Source organism: Crotalus tigris, unplaced genomic scaffold (assembly GCF_016545835.1).
Source record: "Crotalus tigris isolate CLP2741 ecotype Arizona unplaced genomic scaffold, ASM1654583v1 scf7180000019434.231144, whole genome shotgun sequence".
Taxonomy (NCBI): domain Eukaryota; kingdom Metazoa; phylum Chordata; class Lepidosauria; order Squamata; family Viperidae; genus Crotalus; species Crotalus tigris.
In genome coordinates, this window is record NW_024097537.1 from 20898 (window position 1) to 34028 (window position 13131).

At 34.6% G+C, this 13131-nt stretch overlaps 1 protein-coding gene across 1 annotated transcript in view; it reads right to left on the bottom strand.

Annotated features, from left to right (window-relative positions):
• Positions 1-870: 870 nt before the first annotated feature.
• Positions 871-13131, bottom strand: part of LOC120316625 (cell surface A33 antigen-like) — a 31288-nt gene continuing 19027 nt past the window's right edge. The window contains exons 4-7 of the mRNA XM_039362412.1: positions 12859-13023; positions 7784-7894; positions 6197-6320; positions 871-2321 (exon numbers count right to left, since the gene is read on the bottom strand). Of these exons, the coding sequence (XP_039218346.1) occupies positions 2219-2321; positions 6197-6320; positions 7784-7894; positions 12859-13023 (503 nt within the window). The 3' untranslated portion in view covers positions 871-2218. The remainder of the gene's footprint in view (positions 2322-6196; positions 6321-7783; positions 7895-12858; positions 13024-13131) is intronic.

Here is a 13131-nt window from a genome sequence, read left to right on the forward strand (position 1 = left end):
TTCCTCCCACGCCTAAAAGCAGAACTGCAAATTCTCTGCTTGGTTTACAAAATTATTTTTAATTGTATTTCAGTGCAAAGCAAGCCAAATAAAAAAGGAATGAAATGTTCAAATATAATTTGAATATCGATTCTGAAAGATTGTGTACATTTTTAGATATTTTGTAATATTTGACATGGTATCACTGATGAACATACATATTTTCATAGTGAGGAATTCTGTGCCATAAAAATAACAGAATAAGAGTTGGAAGGGACCCTGGAGGTCTTCTAGTCCAACCCCCCTGCTCAAACAGGAAACCTTATACTATTTCAGACAAATGGTTGTCCAATATCTTCTCAAAAACCTCCAGTGTTGGAGCACCCACAACTTCTGGAGGCAAGTCATTCCACTGATTAATTGTTACAACTGTCAGGAAATTTTTCCTTAGTTCTAGGTTGGTTTTGTCCTTGATTACAGTAGTTTCCGTCAATTGCTTCTTGTCCTGCCTTCAGATGCTTTAGAGTGTAGGTTGACCCTCTTTTCTTTGTGGCAGCCCTTCAAATATTGCTGTCATGTCATTCCTAGTTGCCTTTTCATTAAACTACAGATACCCAATTCCTGCAACCATTCTATTCACTAAATATTACTAAATATTCACTAAATCCTACATTCTAACAAAGTAAAGATAATGATGTAATAATTAGGCAAGGCATTCTGTTCCCATTTGGCTGATCTGTGGCTAACAGTGCTAACTAGTGTTGAAATATCTCAACATTTAAGAGCGAGGGAGTATTTTAAGTTAAAAAAAAATCAACTTCCAAAACATAGCAAACTATTAGAATAAAAATTATTAATAGACCATATATTCAAAGCTGTAGCCAGCTGCAATTAAGTTTCTTTTCTTTAATTTTTTAAATAAAATCATTGTTAGCAGTATAATTGCACTGGTGCAGTGCTAGCAGAAAGCATAAAAAAGCTAGCAGACAAAAGCGAAAATTAAACATTTCTGAATAGCAGGAGAGGCACTTATAGTTTTCTTTCTAAACAAGTGCTTTGTGGTTGCATGTGCATTAGAAGAGAGCATGGCTATTTAAATAGAAACACAGAAACAAAATAATGGAGGCAGTTGGAGGCACAATGGAGGTGTCAACTTTGAAAATGAGCATGGCTGCAGCGATTTTCCCTACTCATTTTTGGTTGACACATAGCACGGAGGAAGGGGGGTTTACCAGGTGTTTCACTAGACTAAACAGATTTTCTCCCGTGGAAACGAAGGTCATCGGCTGTTCCCAGGACTGCAGGCTGGACATTTCGTGAAAAGGCCGCCAAGAAGATGAATGGGGGAACATAGTAGCTTGCATAGCTTTAGGGGTGGGATTTCTTAACTTTGTATTAGGGATTGTTATGTGTCTATTCAGACTTGGTTTCACTTTTGACGTGCTGATACTTTGTATCAATAAACATGTTCTTTGAGGAATTTGCAAGCCTCAGAGTTCTGCTTTATTTGTCTCTATCTGTCGGAACCACGACAGGAGGCACATATTGGTCAATAGATACCTGTGATAGTGAAATAGTGAAATATAGCAAGAGTAATATATACAATTCAGGGGAAATCAACATCTTTCCAAATATACGTCATTACTGGAATAGCAGGGGAACAAGCATAGTCTAATGGCTCTAATATGATCTGTACCCTGTCCACCAAATGATTATCAAGTATTCAGTGCATAGATGCTGCAAGATAACTAACCAATCATAACTGAGGCCGTAGATTTTATATATTTGTCTTATAATACTAAAAGCATTCCATAGAAACTGAGATGGCTTTAATTTTGCTTCTGTTTTCCAAATATAGCAGAAAATGTCAGTGTTGAAGAATTCTCATCTGCTGCATATAGAATTTGCATAAAATCCATGATACAAGATAACACTTCCCAAAGGTTTTCTTTTCTTTTCTTCCTAGCAAGCAGATGAGAAGGATCCTGGCAATTGAGGTACCTTTTATTTTAGCTTTTCTTATTCGGCTTTGTGCCTCCTTCTCTTCTTCCTCCTCCTCCTCCTCCTCCTTCTGTGTCTTTTACATGGTTATTCATTCTCTATTTTCATCCTACTCCCAATGCATAAGGTCCCATTTATTGAATAAAAAGTAATATTGATTATAAATCATTTTTTTCTCTTTCTTTCTTTTGGAAAGAAGGGTTTGGAAGTGTTTGCGTCTAGACAACTGAAACACAAATCACATCTGTAGCCTTTCTTCCTCTTCATCCTGAATCTCTTCTTTGGAAGGTCCCCGGATTACAACATTCTCATGTTTAGGTTGGAATGTATTTTCTGTCTCCCTAAAAATTAAACATAAAAGGATTAATTCAGTGGATGGTTTTTTTAATTAAAAATAGTTATAATAATTACTGCACTTATTTATTTATTAAACTTCTATGGTGCGCCTATCACCTAGAAGCTATTCTAAGTAGTTTGCAATAATCAACTCATAGAATCATTATTGAAGAACATTTAGAAGGACAGCTCTGTTAGCCTATTGTAGCCAAAAAAAATAGAGTCTAGCAGCATCTTTTCAGATTCAGAGTAATAGTTTGGGAAATTCTTGAAATATTAGGTAATTGAGGCTCCAAACTCAATCAATACCAAAGAGGGTGGAGACAGGCAAGGAAGGAGACACCTAATGAAACCAGTTTCTGCGGTCCTTGGTGGTCTCTGAGCTAGATTGTTTTTTTGTAGATGTTTCATTACCAAACTAGGTATAATGGCACTGATGATGTTACCTATTTTGGTAATGAAATATTTACAAGAAACAAGAAAATAATCAAGCTCAGAAACCACCAAAGAGCACACAGTCCAACCCCGAGCTACAAATATTATCTTCTAAACAAAGAGAAACAAAGGAGAGAAACAAAAAGAACAAGTGTGACAAATGGAAAGAAGACCACATAAGAAAAGCAAAATATGAGGAAATGGTCTGAATCTGCAAGGATGGTATCTAAGGCTCAGCATAAGATCATGCTTGCTATCAATGCCAAAAATCACAAACAAAAAGAATCCTTTAGCTATCTCCAGAAGAAGAGGAAAGTCAAGGAAACAGCTGGTCCACTTGTTGGAGGAGATGGCGAGAGGATGACAGACAACAAAGAGAAAGTTGACTTGCTTAGTTCTTACTTTGCAATTGCACAAATTGAAATAGCAGCCCAAATTGTCAGAAGTAGCATTGTGAGGAGTGGACAAGAAATGTAGATCAGAATAAGTATAAAATTGGTAACATAGCTAGTACTGTGGAATGAATTCAAGTCTCCTGGGCTAGATGAATTAAATCTCAGGATGTTCAAGGAAGTGAGAGATGTAGCCACTAGCTAAAGTATTTGAGAAAACCTAGAGAACAAAGGAAAAGAACCAAATATTTAAGAAAGTGGGGAGAAGTGAGCCCAGGAAACTACAGACCAATGAGTTTGACATTAATACCTGGGAAAATTCTAGACAAGATAATTAAGCAATGGGTTTGTAACACTTAGAAACAAATAGAGTGATTACTAGAAGTAAAATTGATCTATTAAAAACAGGTGATACCAAAAAAATCATATTCCTTTCTTTGATGAGATGATTAAATTAGTTGACCAAAGGAATGCTGTGGATGTAGTACACACTGACTTCTGTAAGGCATTTAATACAGTTAAGCACTGTATCCATCTTGATAAAGTGGAAAAATGTGACCACCATACAACCATAGAAAATATGATCTTTAGTGGGTCTTTATCTATATCGAATGCTTTAACTGACAGTTTATAATACACTGGGATGAAGTGGTGTGGGAGTTATTTAAGTAAAAGTTCCATAGGAGTCAAATTACAACTATATTATGAAATAACATTTGTAATATGTCCAAAGCCCATTGTGTTTGTTTAGGCCTTCTGAGATAGCCTGAAACCTGTTGATGCACTTAAACTCAATTTGGCCTGTTTGACTTACATAGAATCCAGAGGGGTATTGCTGGCAAATAATGGCATATATCACATTAGAAAAAGAACATGTAAAAATGCCTTTAACTTTGTGTATGAAGTTTTGGGATTTGCAACAAGCCCAAATGTTTATATCTGTGATATTGGTTCTCAACCTTGGCAGCTTTAAAAAAATGTGGACACCAAAATTCTGGCCGTTGAATTCTGGCAGTTGAAGTCCAGACACCTTAAACTTCCCAAGTTTGAGAAACACTGCTCTACACTAATAAAGTAGCACCATCGCAAACCCCAGCACTTTTGCACAAAATAATTTACAGACACAAATTTGATATCGGGATTCAAAACAAGGACAAAGTAGTAGCAAAACATTTTAATCTCATGAAACATTCCATTACAGATCTCAAAGTAGCAGTTTTAGAACAAAGAAGCTTTACCAGCACAAACGAGTGAGAGAGAGAGCAGTTACTGTAAATAAGCTGATGATGCAGTATTTCTCTACACTCCCACTTCATCCCACTGTATTTTAAAATAAAATAAGTTAAACCACTGCATGCATCTGATTAAGTGAGCTGCAGCTCACAAAAGCTTATATCTTAAAATAAAATGTGTTATTTTGAAAAGATGCTACCGGACTCATTCTGCTTATTGCAGAACTGGAATTGCCAAACCAATTTGGCAATTTAATTTGCTGTAACTAAATCCTGTATTCAGAGGGACTTGGTAAAAAGAAAGCTACAATTAAGTTTGCAGTTCCAAGGCCAATACTTCTTAAGTAGTTCTCTCTTGGACAAGCATTAAAAAGTAGATATGTCACTATTAAGAAAACATTAAATTAATCATTTCAGTTTCCTTAATTCAATCAAATGTGCTATACAAATATTTTTTTTTCTTGTGTTTATTTTGCTTTATATTGTTTATCTGTCAAGCAATTCTTGATCCTTTGTGCTCTTCTGTCTTTCTCTGTTGTTTATTTAACCAGTGTGCCTTTTGTATAAATTAAATCAGATTACTTAGAAACATGCCAAGAAAATGAATAGAGAGGTGGGGCTGGGGAGAAGTAGTTAAATTTTTTTTGGTGTATTCATATACTCAAGATGTTTGATGAATTCATTTATGCAACTCATGCATATCCAAATGTGCAAAAGGTAAAAATGTATTCTACGCTTTTTAGGTAATTGTTAAAATCTGAAACCTTCAAAGTGGCTTGGGACTACATAATGAGAAGTATGTGTTACCAAGTGGTTTGCCAATTCTAAAAAGTAGGGAGCGGCGAGTAATTTCTATTCCAAACAATAACTAAATACGTTCTTATCTGATAAATTTCAGTGTGACAGAATGAAAGATTTTCCTATATTCTTAATATTGTCTTTCAGCAGTTATATTTATATTATCTAGAATAAGCTAAAAGAAAGTCTGGAGTTTTATAATTGGCTTTAAAAGAATGGAAATTTATCACTCAGACCAAGCTTTTCAAATATGTTGAGGGCCATATGCCAAAAGTGAAATGACCTTTCAGCCTGATGTACAAGGGGACTGTTTGGAACACAGAATGTACCTGAAAGATCTCAGGTACTACTTTAATTGCTTAAATTAAGAACCTTTAAGAGCTGCATAAAAAGTGCTTTTCAAAAATCTATTTCTAACTTCAAGAATGATATTGTAAAATAATTTCTAAATTACTATTTTTATTTGATTCGTTCTCCTTTTAGATGTCATAGCTTTTTTCCTGGCAGAATAGATTTATCTCAAACAATTGGTTTATCATTACTACACCTCCTGCCCCCCCCCATAAAGCAGTAATATATTACATCTGAATAGTATAATTTTAAGAAGAATACTTGAAAGCTAGAAAATGTTTTATGGAACGGGAATTAAAATCCACCAATCATTTATAAAGGAAAAGATGCATAGATAGTTTTTAACAATGCACTTGATGAAAGTGCTGAAAGACTGTGCTTGGTTTTGCTATATCAGGCATGAGCAAATCTGTAGGTATAGAATAATATGGTAGTGTCAGAGTCAGGAAAATACTGGCTAAATTTTAATTCACAATATGCAAATTTCCCATTATTACAAGCCATACTGACATTACTAAGCTTTATTTAGCCCAACTGTGAACAGTGCTGCAAATAATCTTAAGGGAAAAAAAACTAGGTGTGAAATTTATACCCTGCCTCTAAAATAGACAGTCTCTCTCTCTCTCTTCCTATCCCATCTCACCCCCACATTTTTTACCAAAGGACACTCACGTTGCCTCATAGTCCTGATTCTTTGATTTCCTACAGCAACAACAATAAACCAAAACACTTATGATAATGATAGCAGCAAGGATCCCACCAACGATCCCAGCATAAAGAGCAATGTTCATGGATGCTGTAGAAAGAAAAGAGTAGCTGTTAGTTATCACAGAACCAATAAGCCCTTCTGCTGTGTTTTGGAAAAGACATTTGTTAAGGATTTGAACATGTTTAAAAATATTCTCCTGAATATCAGCAGAGTACTAAAGAAAGTTGAGTAATTAAGCAGCAGAACTTTCCACAAAAAGAATAAAAACTCAGGGTACGGTTTGCTTGGGTGTAGAGCAGTGTTTCTCAACCTTGACAATTTTAAGGCATGTGGACTTCAACTCCCAGAATTCCACAGCCAGCAATGCTGTTCACCTGTCGCTTCTGTAGCCGGATTTTGAATGGGGACCCCTATTCTACTGCATTTTTTAAAATGTGGATGTCAACCCCCAAAATTCTGAAAGTTGAATTCTGGCATTTGAAATCCAGACATTTTGAAGTTCCCAGGTTTGAGAAATGCTGCTCTACCTTAATAAAGGGAGGAAATACAAGAGTGACAGAATTTATCTTTTACTTTTAAACACAGAGAATCATTTAATTAATACCAGACCAGGTGAGAAATATTTAAAATGGGTGAAATGAAGTTAGGGAAGAAAGTTGACATGTGGGCATGATTGGAATCTTCCATATCATTTTTAAAATATGATTTTTTTTCACTGTACTTCCAGTATCATAGTGGCCAGGAATTTTTGTCATTATTTATAATGGGAGCTGAGAGACTGCTATAAACTGCCCTTGATAAAGAAGTTAATTGAACAGAATCTAGAGCCAAATCTTTTTGTTTATGCATTCCATTTTGTTCATTGGCATTCTGGTAGATGGAACATAATAGGTTGCACAGACAAAATGCATCTAGACTTTTCATCTGACAATACCTTCTTCAGACAGTTACTAAATGTGCTGACATGTCCTTAATTGTGGAGCCACTGCACAGTTGTTTAGTTTAGTGAAAAAGTAGAAGCAAACAATAAAATAGCTCCCTTTTTTCCCCATGATGAAAAAAACCCCACAATTTGAAAAATGTTTTGGGTTAAACTTCTTTTTAAAAGCTATATTTCATCACTTATATTAGTACTCCAGAATAAGTATAGGCTGAAACAAACAAAAAAAGTTAAACCATTTACAAGTATTTTTTTTTAATTAGGGAAAGTCTGTTATGGCTCAAAGATGTGTAATTGGCTCACCTACATAACATATAACCATAAATACCACAAAATATACCTCTTAGAGGCAGAAAAAGAGCTCTGCTGTGGACAAAACATAAATAGAGGATGGTCTGATAATGTCATCTAGGAAGGCCTGTAAAAAGTGAATGAGCAAGAGTCTGTGCTTAATTGTAGGAGAGCACTCCAGAAGGCAACTGCCAGTAAAACATGTAATTCTTATTGTGAGCTATTCTGCCTGATCTAAAAAAACTTATGGGCTTATTTTATCCATGTGGTGTTCTCTTCTATTTTATTCTACTCCGTCCAAGCATCTCCAAACACTTACGAGGTCGAATAATAACCGTGATATTGCATTTGTTCTCTCCAACAATGTTCTGGGAAAGGCAGATGTAGTATCCGGTGGTGTTTATAGAAATGTTGTTCAGCATTAGCACTCCTGGTAGAAAACAAGAAAAATGGTCCAATCACATAGCAAAGTTCAAGCAGAAAAATATTTTTTTTCACTATTTCTTACTTTACCATATATAAAGTCAGTTTAGCATGATGATCTCACAGCAGATGTATAACCCCATAAAACATGATTCAAGGAATCCTAATAATGAAGTTCAATTGCTATGTTTGTTGACCTCATTTGCAATCCTTCTAAAATCTTTTAGCACACCAGCTAAGAAGTCAAGAAGTCATATAACGTAGTCTTGTCCCAGTTTTATTTTCAATGATAAGTTAAGCGAAGAGAAAATACCCTATAAACAACCAGGGGCTGGGTTCACACATTGTGTATTGTTCCTTCCCCTTCCACACCTAATCATGACATCAGTGTCCTGGCAACATCTTTTTCTGATGATTCTGGATGACATCTCCCTCTTTTCCGCAGGAAAAAAAGTCAGGTTCAAGTCATCCTTACTGCTATCACTCTTAAAGTAACATTCCCCTCACACAGATACACACCTTATTTGAACACAATCCAAGGACAGCCTAAAGGTATATAAAATCTGTCAGGTTTTGTCACCAATTATCTTTGGGAGAAGTTAGATGACTGGCAGTAAGTGGGAACAGAGTCAAGAGACTTAGTATAGCAAAAAGAAAATAGATTTCATACCAGTATAATTTTATCCCTACTCAAAGATTGGTGGGCAGTACTTTAACTCAGCACAATGGGAAAGTCTCATGACATGGTTCATTTACTTTTGACTGAATATAATGTGCAAGCACAGCCATTATGATTGGTAAACCAAGGTTTATAAGTGTGCATGGTATATTAAATCCTTCAGGGAAAGTAATGTATTAAAGGATGTACTATGTAAAAGAACATAATAATAATTAGAACTCAGATAGCTATTCACTAACTGTAATAGCAACTGTGGTTCAAAACTGTATATGACTTTTGCTTTAATTTTCAAACATACAAATTGATTTCTTGTCCTTCTGATTTATTTGCAGATAAGGAATTATATTTTCACAAATCTAGAAATAACATATTTTTAACTATTGCAAATATAAAATGCAGGTGAGACCTTTTAGTGAAATTTGTACAAAGCTTAGCATTCTCTGTGAAATAAATTGTAAACAGACTTGGTGTAGTGCATGTGACTAATATGCTGAATCCATTAATAAACCTTTAGTAATAGAACACAGCTAATATCCCAGCAAAGCCATCTGCCTGAAAATTATATTGGGCTAGCAAGGATCTATGCAGGTTAGGCAAAGATGATCTTATCATCTGCAAAATTTTCTCCATCTTTCTAAAGAATTTCATTGTTTGTGGGAATCAACATTTTAAAATCATAGCATACTGATGAGAGAGGACATTTTTATGGATGCGTGCTTATGCTATAAGCGTTTGGATGAAAGCCATGATGGCAGTATTGGCTGCCAGTTTTGAAGAAATTTCAGACAAGATGTCTTTAGTGGATTTTTTCCAAGTTCCTTCCCCACTGCTTATTCACATGCTCCCTCCTTCTTATCTAAACTGTATACCCCTCAAGACAGAAAAATGTGTTTAAGAAAGTGTTTCATCTTACTCTTGTTACAATGCTGCCTTTTTTTGGGGGGGGGATGTGACAAGAGAAATGCAATGATAATCAAAGGGAGCAGTAGCAGTGACTTCGGCAGTTGAAAGTGGGCCCTCAGCAGATCTCGTCTTCTTGAATACCTATCTGTATCTTAACATAGATTGGCATTGTAGCGTAGTGATTGAGAAGCGAGATTAATATCCATAAGTCAAGGTTGAAAATCATCCATGACATGCTATGGGTGATTGAGCACTATTTCTTTCTCCTTCATGGGATTACCTTGACTATAACAATAAATGGAGAAGAGACTGTATATGATATTTGCTTTACCTGGAAGAGCAGGAGGCATAGATATGAAATGATATGTTATATAGAAATTTCTAAGCTTCATTCCTAATAATATTTTAAATGTTTCTTTATTTGCCGAACAAAAAAGCTGTAATATGCTATACAATGCATATTCTAAATAGTTCAGGAACAGTACTTAGCTTTCAGTGTTGTGCTGGGGATCATGCACTAGGAAGTAAATAGACCTGGATCAAAGACTACAATTAAATTAATAATTTAAATTAGTTAAATGCCATGAATCTGATCATTTTCCATGCATTTAGTAATTCTTCTCTTGACCATAGGATAAGGAATAAATTGTAATCTAACTTTGAAATATTGCAAGAAATGTCTCCCATAATAGCAACTTGAATCTCCACAAATACCCAGTCAAGCCATTTGTACATTGCAGTATGAAGACCTGTTTTTGAATCAGGTAGGCTGGTTTGTAAAATCAGCCCCTGAACAGAATGAAAACTGCACATTCAAACAGAATGAATGAATAAATAAGGGGGAATTTCCTTTTCATGTAAAACTTTGATCTCAAGCATCATGCAATGGAGAAGAGTGATTGAGTGAAGAAGCAGCAATAAAAATTGTGTGCAATAAAAGACGAGTATAGAAAATCTGCACATATTGATAAGAAAGCATTAACTTGGAATCCTCCATTTGAGGAGGAAATATATTATACATAAATTATTTCCTTTAATATTTTATTGTAATCTATGCTATGTTTCTTATTATTATGATTGCATTCTTTTATTTTTACGCCATCATTTACTGCTTCTTTTAATTTTTTTAGTTTATCAGTTGTGCTGTATTCTCTGTAGACTTTTATACTGTTTTTACAATATTGTTTTATATTGTAGGCTTTTTACATAGCTCTAAAACGAGTTATAGTATGCTTTATTTTATTACATATTGCACAACGAACTCCTACAAACGAACAGTAAAGAAGTACAATAAGTCATTTGTAAATAAAGCATATTGACCAAACAATTTGAAGTTGTTGCTTGCTCAATTTTTGTGTTTTTATGTGAATATTTATACTTTATATACTGTTTCTATTTCAGTCATATGAATAACATTTAAATAGAAAAACAGACAGAGAGATTAGACAATCTTTATTCTTCTTCTATACTGTAAATTTACAGATACTGTTTTATAAGAAAAAGGAGAATAAAAGAAAAAGAAATAAACAATGCTATACAAGTAATTTATTAGCATTTAGGGAAGATTTTCTGATCTGATGCTACCATCTATAGGTCTATCTGGTGTACAGCAAGTATACATTGCTAATATATTTTCTTTCCCAACCCAGTAAAGTCTAATCAAGGCTTTATTTGATATTTTCCAGGATAAAAGCTATCTTCCCTTTTCTATTCATTATAGTGTTGGTGTCAGATTTTGTCCAAGGCCTGTTGTGTTAAACAAGATGGTGTCCTCTTTTATTTCACCTTCAATTATCAGTATATTTCAGTTTACAGAATATTATATAACAGGATAGCATTTTCCAGCTACAGTAAGCCAAGTATCATGTCATACTAAGTATCATACAGTAAAGCTAATGTTAGGCTCATGTGGCGTGTTATGGGAAACTATACAAGCTTGCTATCTCCCAGAATGTGTCACACGAGCTCTCATTTGGTCTAATAATATGGCTGACAGCTCTTTCCAACTGTGCAGTTGAAGAAATATGATAACATAAGGGTCAAAGAAAATGAATAATTTTTCCTTGGTGAGATGGTCTTTCTCTCAGTCTAGCTGAGAGAGTATCAAATTAACGAGATATTTGATAGAGAGAAATCACAAACTGCAGGAAATTGACATGGTTTCATTCCTTCCAATAAGAGCCTTGGGCCTCACATTCAAAACGGATGTAGAACACAGATTTAATATATAAAATGCCATTACATTTAACTGTTTGTGATTTCCTTCCCCAAAGTGAGCCCTAACATTTTTGAATGAGATGTTGCCTCATTTGACAATAATGTCTGTATCAGCAAAGTCCAATGTTTTCTTCTACCCAAGTAGCCAAGCTCACACATTTTGGCTTCAAAATTATAGATATTCTAACAGCGTTTATTTATGATACCAGTCATGTAAATGAATATTACTTCAATTTAATATTGTGAGATTTTAATCATGCATGCTCTTACTTCCTGGCAATTAGTGAATACTTTTACTTGTAATAAAATTAATGCATGATGGTTGGTCATTGATCCTTTATCAAAATTTTTGAAAGAGCAAGGAACAGACATTAAAGTACTTGTTTTAATTGCGATGGAACGAGAACCAAGCAATTATTCTGAATTGCTATGGGAATAGAATGATTGTGAGCATGGAACAACCTTCCATTGGAAAGAAATGAGACCTTACAGATGGAATGTTGAGTTACTCATTTCTGCATCATTATATACCATACTGTCCTAAAAGGAAATGAATAGTGGAGAACTACAGGAAAAATAAAGGCATCATAGAAATGCTCAGGAAAGACAGAAAGCTATTTTGTTTTGTTTTTTAAACACATGTAGTCTTCAGTAATTAAAAGAAGGGTACTCATTAGCAAAGCCTCTCTTTCTTTCTCATCCTGCAGCAATATCATTTTGGCTTATTTTTGTAACTTGCAGAAGTGGGGCTTAAACAAAGTTGGTTGTAGATAAAAAGTTCCTATCATTAATATTTAGAAATGGTTATCTCTAAAATTCCTTTAAAACCACCATTTATTTCCCATAAATTGGGAAGCTCTAAAGTTATGAATGAAATTGGCCCTGCAGACTCAGCTAGCTGTATCAAAACAATGGATGCTAAAGTCAAACGTTTAGCAAACCACTGATTGTCATTCACATTTTAAAAGTTCTTTTAAGGCAGAGGATAAAATATGTTCCAGGTGGCTTTTGCATGAGTAAAGAACATACTGTGTCATACTTTTTTTCCATACAGAAAACTATTTTAAAGAAATTCAAATGACCATCCTCATTTTAATGATGAAGACAGACTTAAAATAATACAAAATGAAAGTAAAAAATTTAATTTATATTAATGAGAAGTAAGAGTATACCTCCTAGGGCTTTTCCTTCAAGTGGCCGGCTTTGATTCTGTATATCATAACTTTCCCAGGTATATTCAGGTTTCGGGGATCCTTCTACAGAATTGCAAGTCAGGTTAATATTTTGACCATATTCTGGGTTTCCAATAATGTTGCACACTGGACTGGATGGACGCACTGGAAAAAGAGATGAGAAAAAAACAATAACCATGAACAGGTTCAGTAACATAAGGAGAGACGCATCAACACACACACACACACACACACACACACATATCCCATCCC